We start from the raw sequence: 14,476 nt of genomic DNA on the forward strand, positions 1-14,476 counted from the left end.
AGTCTGTTTTAAACACAATGAGTTTAAACACAGAGTAAATGCAGTGCATTTTTCCTGATACACTACCGATTTTTCCAGGGTACTCATATTTTCATAACAGACAGATTTATATTGAAAAGCATTTCTGTCACTGATGTCAGTAGGATGACTTTTTCTGGCACTCGTATCACTGGGAATTCACTTTTTCTTCCACATGTAGATGTACTTACTAAAGCCAAATATCTCCAACCTAACTTCCCATAACATACAGCTAATGGTAGTCTGTGCATAGGAAAAGATGCATGTAGAAAAACTGAAGGTAAGTTGTTTGGCAATGAACTTTCAGAAAATTGGTATTTGTCAGCTGCCATGTAGTGGGGGGAAAAGTTTAGTGCCCCTTAGAAGAGGCGAGAAGTAACATAAGTCATCCATTTATTCATCGAAGGGAACAACACTGCAACCTTCAAAACATTACCATGAACATCACAGTTCCTCAACTGTAACCTAGGAAGATACACGTTTACTGTAGTTAATCCTGTGAAAACTGCTTAAACCCGAAGAGCAAAGTTGCACCCAAGTTACTGTTACCGTACTAACTGTGACTCAAGAAATTAATAATCTTTACTCCATAGCAAACCAAACCATTCCACAATTCTTTATCAGTGAATTTTACAGAACATTTTGAATATAAGTAGCTGTACGTGTATGTAGGAAGCCAGAAATAGGGAAGACAAATACTTGAGCATTCATCTTCAACTGAAGTGAAAAACGGTTGCCAAGGTTTGTGAGAGAACCACTGAAGCCCTGGACTACATCTCCCAAAAGGAACTTCCACTGCACATAAATAGAAGAGGTTGATGCTACCTCTAAGTAAGAGCCTCAGGCCATGACAGACTTATTCTGTCAATGACATAAGCACTTTAAAACACTTGCATACTTTCCCCTCGTAAGGATACAGCCATGTTCAAAAAACTGATTACTTATCTAACCAAAATACCTTTTATTTCTACTTTACCATTATCTGCCATGAATAACAACAATAAAAAAGCAAATTTGCTTTAATGATTTCTTGGATCTCTTCTCCCTCTGATTTGATTTTTTTTTTTTTTTTTTTTTTTTGCTTTGGGAACATCTGCCTTTTGGCCATAAAGCTGCTTCTTCACAATTCAATCTTCATCCTAAGGTTTCAACATAAGATCTTACATTTTAAGATATCTTAATGATTTGAAGAGGTTAACAAAGTTGCAATAAAGAGTAAGTTATTTAAAAGTCATACCAAAGAGACTGTCACGATTTAAGTGAAGAGGATAGTACATGTTACAGTTGGATCAGATGTTAAAAAATCTGCAAGAAGGAAACTGTGTGTGTGTATTTAACATTTTGAACATCCTATTCTGATTTCTGGCAAGTTTTGGCAAGCTTTACAGTTCAATGGGCCATAAGAAAGTATGTGAGAGCTTTAAACTAGAAATACCTGGTATATAGTCAAGGAACCAACTACTTACTGGAATTTTCCTTTAGTTTTTCCCCTTTTAAAATAAGTCTACTGACCAAAAATTCTCAAATTCTCTCCTTGCATTTCTTGAAATAAATAAGAAAAGTAAATATTGTCAAACTGCATCTAATATTAGCTGATTCTGATACTTCAAGTCTCCATTTATAATAGCTCTTTTCAGGCTACAAACTGCCTTAAATTTTCAGTGAAGACTCCCACATATTCAGTTTAAATCTACTGAAAATAAGCCTGCTTCCCTTATTTGTCTTTCGTGGACCCTGAAGCAGAAGTCCATGCCCCCAGAAATAGAGAAGAGATAACCCAAACAAAATAATAGTGTTTTATTAGCTTCTCCCAGTCTTTCAAAAATGAAAAAGAAGAAACATAAGATCCAATTATTCTGGACCTTGTCTCCAGTGGCAACCAGTAGTTAACTATTAGGGAAAGCATATAAAGAAGCAAATCAAGATTAAAGTGACATTTCCTATGGTATACCTACCTCCAAAAATCAAGTTAAGGACTTCTTAACAATGAAGAACAAAACTAAACCATCAATGTTTACTACACACTAGGTCAGCTCCTGGCCATGGCTGCTGCCCTTTTAAAATCCTTTACACATTTGATTTTCACATGACTTAACAATCAATTCCACAATTTGTTTGTTCTGCATTTAAAAGAAAATAAAAGAAACCCACACAGTTTTATTACTTCAAAGCTACAGCCTAAAACCATAAGAGCTGAAAGAGCATGAGAGAATCCTGAAACAGAAGGAAACAAAAAATTATCTATCTTATCCATACCATTATGATTTATTTCCTCACCTATTTTCCTCTACGCACTTTCAACCCACTCCTTAAGCTGAAGAGCAAAGTAACACAAGGTGGTTCAAGACTTTCAAAAAGCTGCTGCTAAAGAGAGGTCTGTGTATTGGGTTTACATGGCAAGGGTTTGGTAGCAGGGTGGCCTCTGTGAGCAGAGCCCAGCAGCTGCCCCATGTCAGATCAGAGCCAGCTCCAGACGGCTCCAAAAGGGACCCGCTGCTGGCCAGAGCCGAGCCAGGGAGAGACACCAGTTGAGCACCTGGGAAAGTAGACTGAAGAAAGGAGGGAAAAAAACTGCTGTGCAACAGCAGCTGGGAGAGAGGAGTGAGAAAGTGTGAGCGAAGCAGCCCTGCAGTCCCCCAGGTGAGTGCAGCAGGAGGTGCCCCAGGCAGGCAGCAGCAGTTCCCCTGCGGCCTGTGGAGAGGCCCCTGGTGGAGCAGGCTGTCCCCCTGCAGCCCACGGGTCCCACACGGAGCAGATCTCCACGCTGCAGCCCGTGGAGGAGCCCCCGGTGGAGCAGGTGGATGTGGCCTGGAGGAGGCTGCGGCCCATGGAGAGCCCCCGCAGGAGCAGGCCCCGGGCCGGAGCTGCAGCCCGTGGAGAGGAGCCCACGCAGGAGCAGGGGGTCTGGGGGGAGCTGCCGCCCGTGGGGGACCCGTGCTGGAGCAGTTTGCTCCTGGGGGATGGACCCCGTGGTACGGAGCCGTGTGGGAGCAGTTCTTGAAGAGCTGCTGCCTGTGGGCAGCCCCCGCAGGCTCTGTTAGGGAAGGACGGCATCCCGTGGGAGGGACCCCACGTGGAGCAGGGGCAGAGAGGGACTGTGAAGCAGTAGAGGCGAAGCATCAGGGACTGACTGCAGCCCCCATTCCCTGTTCCCTGCACTGCTCAGTGGGAGGAGGTAGAAGAGGGTTGGGGGGGGGGGGGGGGGGGGGGTTGGGCAGGGGGTTTACTTTGCGTTTAGTTTCTCACTGTTCTAGTCTGCTAGTGATATGCAATAATTTACATTAATTTCCCTATGTTGAGTCTGTTTTGCCCATGACAGTAATTGTTGAGTGATTTAAAACCTTGAGCCCTTTCCATTGTATTTTCTCACCCTTTCCCTTTGGGGATGGGGTGTGAGAGAGCAGCTGTGGTGGAGTTCAGCTGCCCAGCTGGGTAAAACCATCACAGTCTGCTCCCTGCCCTAGCATACATCTCTGCCAGCACTAATGCTCAAATAATCTCTCCATGAGCCAAATTCAGTTCACCAAACCAGCAAATTAACAAAGTAAGAAAAAAAGCTGACATTTTTTTCTTTTGCATTAAGCAAACTGAACAAGCTCAGCAAAAGGTTTGAAACTGATGTCAGAGAGACAAGAGAAGTGGATGGGGCAGGGGCCAGAATGAGACCTTCAGATTTAGGATGACACCGATTTCTCAAGAGACTACATCCTAGTCTATTTAGGATGCAGATTGGCAAGTGGTTTAGACTGTTCTAACTTCTGGCTGCTACTGAAAGAGCCACAGATTCCTCTCCTTTCTCATTTCCCAAAGGTACTTAAGTTCCTACCCTGTTCTTTATACATCAGTCCCAGTGTCATCTCCTGGAGTAGCAAGCAGAGCTACCACTCTGACCAGTGGATCACAGGAAGAGAACACAGTTTATCTTAAGGTTAACAGATGAAAAAAGTATGCACAATAGACAGGATGGCAGAAGGCTTTTTAAAAATCTTTTTCTTAATTTCTTTATATTTTCTAAAAACTTACATGTAACAGGAGAAACATCTGTACTAGAAAGACCAAAAAAAACCATCTTTCTGAGCCACAGTAATACGCACAAAGTAATAGTAGATGCTCAAAGTAAAAATTGTAAAGCAGTGTAAGAACAGCGTGAGCACACACTACTACTCTTGGTATGCCTTCCCCACTCCAACAAATCAGTTTGTGCACAAGCTAGAATGGTACTTATGTGCTTAAGCCACCAGACACAGACCACTCTCCAGTATTAGAAAAATCCACCCAAGAAGCACTTCCGTGGCTGAACTGAGTGAGCTCGGTGCAGCTCAGAAGATTAGAGTGGGGTCAGAATTTCTCAGGTTTGCTATTGAATAGTTTCACTGTTGAAAGGGCATGCAGGGTAAGGAATTGGCTGGATTGTACCACTCAGGAGTTGAGGTCAATGGCTCTACGTCCATGTAAAGATCAGTGACAAATGGTGTTCCTCAGAGGTCAGTACAGGGACCAGAGATGTTTAACATAGTTGGTGACAAGGACAGTGGGATCGAGTGCACCCTCAGCAAGTTTGCCGATGACACCAAGCTGTGTGGTGCAGTGGACACGTTGGAAAGAAGGGATGCCTTACAGAGGGACCTGGGCAGGCTTGAGAGGTCGGCCTGTGTGAACCTCATGAGGTTCAACAAGGCCAAGTGCAAGGTCCTGCATCTGGGCTGAGGCAATCCTAACCAAGCACCGGTGCAGGCTGGGCGAAGAATGGATTGAGAGCTGCCCTGAGGAGAAAGACCTGGTGGATGAGAAGCTCCACAGGAGCTGGCCATGTGTGCCTGCAGCCCTGAAAGCCAACCGTATCCTGGGCTACATCAAAAGCAGAGTGGCCAGCAGGTGGAGGGAGATGATTCTGCCCCTCTGCTCTGCTCTTGTGAGACTCCATCTGGAGTGCTGCGTTCAGCTCTGGGGCCTCCAGCACAACAAGGACATGGAAGTATTAGAACATGTCCAGAGCAGGGCCACGAGGATGTTCAAGGGGCTGGAGCACCTCTCATATAAGGACAGGCTGAAGGAGTTGGGGCTGTTCAGCCTGGGGAAGAGAAGGCCCCGGGGAGACCTTAGAGCAGCCTTCCAGTACCTAAAGGGGGCCTGCAGGAAAGCTGGGGAGGGACTCTTTGTCAGGGAGTGCAGGGATTGGACACGGAGTAATGGCTTTAAACCAAAAGAGGGTAGGTTTAGATTAGATATAAGGAAGAAATTCTTTACTCTGAGGGTGCTGAGGCACTGGAACAGATTGCCCAGAAAAGCTGTGGATACCCCATCCCACAAGGTGTTCAAGGTCAGGCTGGATGGGGCTTTGAGCAACCTGTTCAGGTGGAAGGTGTCCCTGTCCATGGCAGGGGAATTGGAATTATATGACCTTTACGGTCCCTTCCAACCCAAACCATTCTGTGATGATTCTATGATGATCTCTTCAAAACTAACGTTAACATTAACCACAGTGTATTAACATATATGCTAAGCATCCAGAAAACTCAAAGCTGACAAAATTCTATTGAGTAGATAATGAAATAATCTATGCTGACTTACTTCAAACCTAAAAATCAATAATAGCCTAACTGGTTTTATGGTTTGTTGCTTTTGTTTTGTTTTTTAGTTATATGCACATTCCCGGTTTCACTGAGGCTGCATAAGCTCATCTACATTACAAATCAGGGCCTAGGTGGAAAAGTCAAGGAAGAAAGGAGGCAAGAAATACAGTACTTGACAGAGATATCACCAACTGCTGTATCTTCTCAGCCATCAGTAACTGACTGCTTTTTGATTTGGACCAGAGCTCTTATTTATGCATTCATTTTCTTGACAGCAACAAAATAATCAGAAAAAAAAAACTTCTTGAGTCAAATTGAGGTATAACAACATACAAGTATATACATATCATTTTTAACTCCTCCTGTATCTATATAGCTCACAAAACTAAGCTACCAGGACATTTTCAGGTTAACTTTGCAGGCTTGGCACTTGTCACAGATTACTACTGAGAAGATTGTGAAAATCAGTTACAGGGTATTTCTGAAGTTAGAAAATTATTTCAATTTAAAAATGACTTGGTTTTAACATTTTATAGCATATTTTTAATAATAAGATGCAATGTACCATTTTTAATTTAAATTTTAGATCTCTCTGAATCTCCGGGGCTTCACATTTTGGCCCTGCCTCTCAACACTTATTTTCCTGCTCTTGCAATACGTTCATGAAGTTTTATTTTTTCCCCAAAAATTCTCATCATAGCAATAGCTGAAGTTCCCCTTTTCCTCTACTAACAAACTCTGCTTGGATAGAGTATTACTGAACACCAGCAGCCAGTGCGAGCATGGAGTGGGGCAGATGGAGTGAGGAATGGGAGAATCCAACAGCCAACATGAAAGCTTAACTTGTACACTATTCAAAAAGCAGATTTGTTGGCTATGATACTGCAAGAAGCAACTTGGATGGTTGGGGTCAAAGAAGAGAAAGGGGACTGAAAAGATACTGAAAGAGCTTCTCTGATGGGCTGAAGACAAGAGCTGGAGAGAAGCAAAAAGTTTATCAATGAAGTCCGAACAGATTCTGAAGCAGCAAAAATTCTGGGAGAACAGCACAGAAGGCAATTGGATAGAGGTTGAAAGTTGTAAATGTAAAGGAACATGAGAACTTCACTTCTAGAGATGGTAGAACAAAGAACAAGGCTTCTGTGGGGTCAACTGCCTCCCTCCCCCGCAATAGAAGTAGAACAGCAAAGTGGAAGTGTTACAGCGATGATCAAACTTAAACAGAATTAAAGTCAAACTATGTCTGTAGACAGTTCACGATGTATTGGGAAAGAGGCTGAGTACAGTTTAAGGAAAACAAAAACATAATAGGTCCCGTGATCGTAAAGAAGATTTCCACATGTACAATGCACAGAACTTCCTAATATTTAACTCAAAGTCTAGCCAGGATGGATAACAGTTGTTAAGACAGCTGTAACTCATCTTCTGTATACAAAACACTACCATAAATTTAATATAATCGTTTTTCCATACATCCACATTCTAATGCAGCACACAAAACTATCATTTGTAACTGTTTTATTCACTTAGTTGAATATGTGGCTCCATGCCATGGGTTAGAATCCCATGAAGAAAATGCACAATCATACACAAGACAACAGTACTAAAAGTATGCATAATGTCATCAAACAAGGGTTGCTAAGCAACTATTACTACACCATTTCCCTAAATTTTAAAGACTGCTAAAAGTTTTTAAGTTTGGAAAGACACACCTGTGCATAGGTACCCAAATTCAAGATTATATAATTTCCTCCTTAACATAGTGTTACTACTGACACCTATGGTGATACACCTGGTGCGTCACATAGTTCTGCCAATTAAGATGACATCAACTTATTACTATGGTCAACATGGACATGCATGAGATTATTTTTGTGTTAATAATTATCTTCTGCCCCCTGAGGAAAAAATATGAGATTTATTTCACTGGAGGCTTTTATATTTTTTTTTTTTTTTCAAAAGAGGTAATTGCATGGAGGATGGAATGTGAAGGAGGGAAACTTTTAAAGGTCTGAACACTACTAATTTAAATTTCCCCAAAAGGGGACCAGCGTTTATATCTATCTACTCAAAAGGTAAAACAAATTAAATCAAAATATATTTTTAAAAATCTACACAAATTTCACAAAAAAAGCTGTGCTCTTCTCACAGCTTCAAAAGAAAAAGAAAAAATCTGTGTTCATACTGTTTGGTAGCCCTGAAGTTTAAAAGAAAGCATGCATTTAAAAACACAGAAAAATAGGATCCCTTTCAAACAAGTAGCTTTGCTTCTGGAGAATGGAGTCAACTTGCAATTACCCTTAATCACCTGGATTGCCAACCGTGCACATCACAGATGTTAGACAGCACTGTGTAAATGCAGTTGCAACACTGTGTAAACGCAGTTGCAGCATTTTCACAGTTAGTTCATACAGAGAAGGCTTTCTGTGGGACAGAGACTAAGTTAATAAATCTAAAAGACTGTAGTGTCCTTCAATTGCAGGGCCAACTCAAGACTTTTTGTAGGGGATCCTGATGCCAAGAGCAGTACAAGAGGTACTCAAGACATATCTAAGTAGGTCTGGACCAACAAGAAATTCGTATAGCTCTGAGCCTGTTTACAGGGTGTGCTGTTATGACTCCAGGATTGAACTGGCCACAGCCCTAGACAGCAGCTGCACGATGCTCCTGCACTATGAGAAAGGTTATTTAATTTGGATACAGAGCCAGCTTGTATCCAATAGCGCATGCAATATATTCACCCTCCTGAATCCCTGTGCTCTTGGATGTGCAGTGTAAACACATGAAATAGCTTTATCATGCTGACTCAGTATAGCTGAGCAGCTCTGCAGATCATTCCCCAAAAACCCATATAACTCAGGATATCCCAGCCTTTTCCATTAGTTGAGCTAATGTGCAGTTGTTACATACAATCTTCTAACTATAATGAGAATAAAGAAAGGAGACTTGAGTTTCTTCTCAATATATTAATGATAAGAATAACAACTGGTGCCCGTGGCTAATGGGAAACGAGTAAAAAAAAATCAACAGTTTGTGTGGTGGTCAGAGGACTAAGACCATTTGTGATTTTCACCAGAAATAGCAAATTTCTTGAGTAATCAAGAAAATTAACTAGTTTTGTGCTTGAATTACCGTCGCCATACAGAAAAAAAATGAATTCTCTGCAATATTTCATGTCACTTGTACAAAATGTATCATGAACACAGCCATACAATAATTCAACTTTAAAATGTTTACAATTATATTTAAAAGAAACCAACTGTTTTGAATAACTTTTAGAACTTTCTGTACTTAGAAAAAAAGATGACAGCGTAATCTACTTGGTAACGTAATTTACAACGATAATATTTTACAAAGAGAAAAAGTAGAATCCTTGCCAGTGGTATAGGCAAAAAAAAAAAATCTTGGGAAGATTCCATAGTTTTAGAAAGGTGGTTTTAAAAAGGGCTGCTTCACAAAAATCAATACACTTTCCCCATAGGTTCATGATGTAAAATTCTATAATCAAGGCTTGTAGATTCGTAATTATGGTATGTCAGCCACATTTAAACAAGAGTGTTAAAAGATTGTTAAAGTTAAACTAACACAATTGCAATGTGAATTGTCTTAGTCTCATTCTAATCTACTGGTGTCACTTCCATTTAATCAGACAGAAACTATGGGCAAATGTCAGTGCTATTTTCACATGCCCCAACTTACTTTGTTCACAGTAGTTTTTAAAACCATTGCCAACCTGAATTGAGTATAAGATATTTAATTTTTTTTAAATCAATTTACTTACTGTCTGGCACGTTTTCTGAGAGTAAGATGATTTTGAAGTCACTAAACAGAAGTAGTGCTTTCTTGGACATAAAACACAAATAGAAAAAGTATTATTATTCATGCTCATCAAATCTACTTATCTGAATTCTGGTTAATGTAGGTATACAATCACCAAGAGCCTAGCTATCAATTTTATCAGAAAATGCAAAAAGTTCTCCCCATTCCTCGAATATTCAAGTTCCTTTCATCAATACACAACAAATATGAAACACAGAGTAAATTATCCACAACTATAATAGACAGTCTCAAGAGGGGTACATGAAGAATCTATGATATACAGCTAAAAAAATCCCACATTAAAATCCCACATTAAGCAGCTGTTTTGTTCTTAGCTCAAAAAAAGTGGTGAGTTAAGAAACTGCTAAAAGATTAGAGTGGGCTACAGCAGGTGATTAAAAAAGACAAAAGAAATGTCAAGAAAGTTCAGAACACCCTGGCAGTTCCTGTCCTGTATATATTTTTTTTTTTATTCTCATAGTCTGAGCATTGACTGCTTCAAAAAATCAGCTTTACAGACTAGGTTCTTCTCAGAAAAAAATAAGGAAAATTAATTTAAGCCTTAAGTCAGTCAATTTTGGCATGTTAAGCTTCTGTATGAATCCTCTCAAACATTATGAGTAAATACCTATATAATTGCTCTATTATTTTCTATGGAAGATGTTAACTTTCTTAAGTTGACTCAAGTCACATGCACACCAGCTATAATACAGAGTACTGAACAATGCTTCTAGTTTTAGAAGGAGGGGTGGAGTGAGACAGAGCCATGACTCTTCTTGCATCTGTGGGCAACTGACAGACATGGGAGCTGCTGCTACTGTCATCAATACCTAGGCAACACCCCTTACATCCCACGTGCTTGTGCTGTAACTACGTCCATGTGAAAAGTGTACAATTTCTAATGATGCATTACATTAACAAAATATAAAACATTATCACTCTGTTAAGCATTTAAAAAAAAAAAAAAGATTTTAAGAGAGTTGTGGGGTTACAGGGAAAGAAACAACAAAGTTAACTTTAAGCGTGTCCATTCTTTCACAACCATTACCAAGACATACCACCTCCCCCACAGGGACTGTAAGATAGCATTCCTTTTCTCCTTTAAAAAAAGAAGTTACCTTTACTTACAGGCCAGCTACAGCAGAGTAACAGTAGTTCTGTGTATTGTTACCACACAAAAAAACACAAGCTATGCTTACTTGCTTATTTACACAGCCTTTCTCCAAAAGCAAATCTGAACCCCGTCAACTGCACTTGTATTGTCACTTCCTTTGTACTAGCCCTGACATGTACACAGTTCTGTGGCAAGCCGGTCCAATTAGGCCTCATCTTTCAAAATAACTTTTTTATTTTTTTTTTTAAGTCTAACTTATTTTTCAGTCTATCAGCTCCCTGAAATATTCAGATGTGTGGCTCCCTGAGGAGGAGGCTGTAACACAGCAGTTCAGATTTAGATTCTTTAATTGCAGTCCAACACTAAGTCTTCTCCTACCACAACTGGCAATTGTTTCACCTCGGTTTCACCTCAGCTCACCTATCCAGAGCCCCTGAACTATGCTGTAACTTATTAAATATTGTGTTACCATTGCTCTTAAGAGGCCACAGGACTTGACTTGGCTAACAAAATAGCTCTCAGGAGAAGTCATGCTTTGTTTGGACTTGTTTTGGGCAGCCTAGAGTTTTCTTTTACCAGTTTAACTGTAACTGCTATGACTGGGTGATACTTACTTTGTTTGTGCTTTTGCTCACTTTGTACAAACATGTAAGCTGATGTTATTGTATTGAATTTTTAAAGAAATTATTTAGAATTATTATATTATTATATTAGAATTATAAGAATGAGTTGTCTCTGACTTTGAATTACAAAAGCAGCATAAAAGATCAAATCTGGTAAGAGCAGGAACATGGGATGATAGCAGAGCCTTTGAAAACACAGTCACAAGAAGATGCTGAAATGTCCCACTGCTATGAACAACTTACCTACAGTCAAGTAGTGATCAAAGGAATGCAACCCTGAGAGATGGGTAAAACCAGTTTCAAGATAACAAAGAACAATTATCCAATGTATGTAGAACACACTATATGCAGTAAAATCAGATAAAAGGTGGAGCACGAAACAATGAAGAAAAACTAACATGTCAGACTCAGAAAAGTAAGAAACCATCAACATCATTTTCCTCCCAGCAAAGGATCTGGGATGTTCATGACTTGCTCAAATTTGTGCACTACCCACTACCATATTGAGCCAACAGCCTTAGGACCCAGAAAACCAATAAAAGGGAGAGTATAACATCAGGGAAAAGGTGCTATTAGAAGGAAAGTAGAAACATCAGAAGCTTTGGGTATATATAATTTTAACCGTGTATTATTTGAACTGTGTTAGTATCATTGTAACTGGACTAATACTGAGTGGGAACTTCAGCAGCCTACTTGAGAACTTGGATGCCACACAGTTGTCTCAGTATCAAAATAAGCATTCCTGGACTTCCAAGCATGACATGAATAAACAGAAGAGCCCCACAAACAAAAAGAAGTTCTTCACATGCAATTGTGAAGAAACGTACCAAGTTCTAATCTCTTGTTCTCAGCTCCCTCAGACTCACTGAAATTGCAGAAGCAGATAAATTCAAACAAAGAACATTCAAGCTCATCTCAGAGCGAGAAGCACTGAGGACAGTAGCATACAGATGTCGAGCCCGCTCCTTGCACTGAACAACCATGCTGGGATCATTAAACTGTTTACAGGCCCAAGAGGACGTACCACACAGCACAGCATTCAACATGTGAACATACAGGCCTGCAACAGCTCTGACTGACTGGGGTTTCCACACAGGTCATTGTCTGGCTTAGACTTTCCCTGTTTTCCAGTCTATGAACTGAAAGCCTTTCAGGTAGCTTCTGTGATGATGTATGAAGTAATGGTCATCTGAAGTGCTATTAGATACTACTACACTGTTAGATACTGTTACAAAACTATGAAACAGCAGCAACAAACCAGTACAGAAACTTCCATGAACTACTAAAGTAAAAGTGTACTGTATTAGATATATTTTTCTCAGAAGTACCTAGACACCAACAGATTCTTTTGACTAGAAGAAAGAATACACACATCCCCCCAAAAAAAAACACACCAAAAACTAACTCTAGTTTTGCCACACTTCAGAATACTTTGCCTATGAGCACTGACACAAAACACCACAAACTTCCAAATGTAAAGATGCCATTTGTAACGTTGCTGTCCAGCAAAGCCAGTAACCGTAACGTAAGTCTTGAAAGGGACCCAGAGCAAGAGCCAGTCACCATAACATAGGTCTTGAAAGGGACCCAGAGCAAGAGGCAGTCACTAAGCCACTCAATCAGACCACACTAAAGTTACCTGGCTTAAAAACAACACATGCTCATGATTTGCATGCTATGCACAATGAGAAAAAACAGGATACTAGAATTACAGAATCAACTTCTCGCTTGTGGCAGCACTTTAGAACTGCTCCCCAGTTTGAGCCTAGAAACCCAAATTGTTATCTAGAATGAACATGATAAACCTTTATCCATTTTACTTTTCTAGTCTGAAGTCCAATCTTTCAAACCTCATCAGATATGAGGAGTTGTGCCCATTTTGCTTTTAGGCTTTTACTGATGTAAATTAATAAGTTATAAGAGAAAGTTGATGGCATGAAACTGGACTATTTAACATCCTGATCCTGCACACATACTAATTTCTATGCTTGAGTCAGTGCAGTCTTCGTAGGTTCTAGCCTTAATAAATCCCACTGCATCCAAACATTTAACATCAAAGCCTTGTACTTATGGTCATAACACGAGCAATTCACGTGGATAACCTGCCTTTTTCTTAAAAATGGTGTGTTAGAACTAGACAAACCCGAGGCTCGGGTGTCACGCCTACAACAAACTGGGCAGCGTGACCTACAGAACCGCGAGCACCCCACCCCACAGTTGTTTCGGTAACGCAGCTAAGACTCGCAGCAAGTGAGCCCCAGCAGGGCAGCCCGACCCCCGGGGGCTCCCGGGATCGTTCAGGCCCCGGAACGACCCCCCCACACCACAACCCCCCGGCTGCGGCAGGGAGAGGAACAGGCCTCCTCCTCCCGGGCACGGCGGGGCGGGAGGAGCACCGCCAGCGGCGGCAGGACCCCAGCCACGGTCGCCCGGCACCGCCCTGGGCCTCCCTCAACGGCTCCCAACGGCTCCCAACGGCTCCCAACGGCTCCCAACGGCTCCCAACGGCTCCCAACGGCTCCCAACGGCTCCCAACGGCTCCCAACGGCTCCCAACGGCTCCCAACGGCTCCCAACGGCTCCCAACGGCTCCCAACGGCTCCCAACGGCTCCCAACGGCTGAGGCGCGTGGCGGAGCCGGGGGGCGGGGATGGCGGCGCCCTGCCCCGCACTCACCGCTTGACGACGCCGGCTTTGATCTTGATCTGCCTGAGGCGGGGGTCGGCCATGGCGGTAGCGGCGCGGGCCGGGGCCCAACGGCGCTGAGGCGGCGGCTGCGGTGGCGGCGGGGACGGCGGGGACGGCGCGTCGCCCTCACTGCGCAACACCGCCGTGCGCATGCGCACAGCGCGCGGCGCCGGCCTGGGCGGCACCACCGGGAGAGGGGGGCGGGGCTCTGCGCTCAAGCCTTGCAGCCCCCCCCGCCCCCCTGCCCGTGGAGGCGTCCGGCGGGATGGCGCCGTTCCCATAGCGACCGGCAATGGCGGGCGCCGCGCGGGCGCGGTGGGCTTCGTGGGGCTGCGGCCTCCGAGCCCGGCGCCTGAGGGGCGTTAGCGGGCGGCGCAAAACACGCGGCCGTTATAACGGAACGGCACCTTTTAAAAATAATAATTACCTCAATGATTTGTCCTCCGTGTCTTCTGATACTATGCCCAGCACAAATCACCTATATATTATTTTTTTTCATGAGTACACTCACAAAAAGATGGAGTCCAGGCCAGGTTCTGCTCCAACTCTAATATAAGTTGGCATGTGGCATGTAACAAGCACCAAAAGGAGTTTTCCTGCTGTTAAAACAGCTGAAAAGGCAACATTAGTACTGGTAGCTTC

General features: G+C 42.4%; 1 protein-coding gene across 3 annotated transcripts in view; it reads right to left on the minus strand.

Annotated features, from left to right (window-relative positions):
* The window catches only part of TBCA (tubulin folding cofactor A), a 36,483-nt gene extending 22,477 nt beyond the window's left edge, over positions 1-14,006 (minus strand). The window contains exon 1 of one of the 3 annotated variants that reach the window (XR_014577206.1): positions 13,823-14,004. Coding sequence is in view for 2 of the 3 variants with exons in the window: in XM_083819262.1 (XP_083675388.1) it covers positions 13,823-13,986 (164 nt within the window). In the remaining variant the exon portion in view is untranslated. Of the gene's footprint in view, positions 1-13,822 lie in introns of all 3 variants that reach the window. The other 2 variants (XM_083819262.1, XM_083819263.1) reach the window with 2 other exon arrangements.
* Between the last annotated feature and the right edge of the window lie 470 nt (positions 14,007-14,476).

The sequence above is a fragment of the Anser anser genome (genome assembly GCF_964211835.1).
Source record: "Anser anser genome assembly, chromosome: Z".
Lineage (NCBI taxonomy): Eukaryota > Metazoa > Chordata > Aves > Anseriformes > Anatidae > Anser > Anser anser.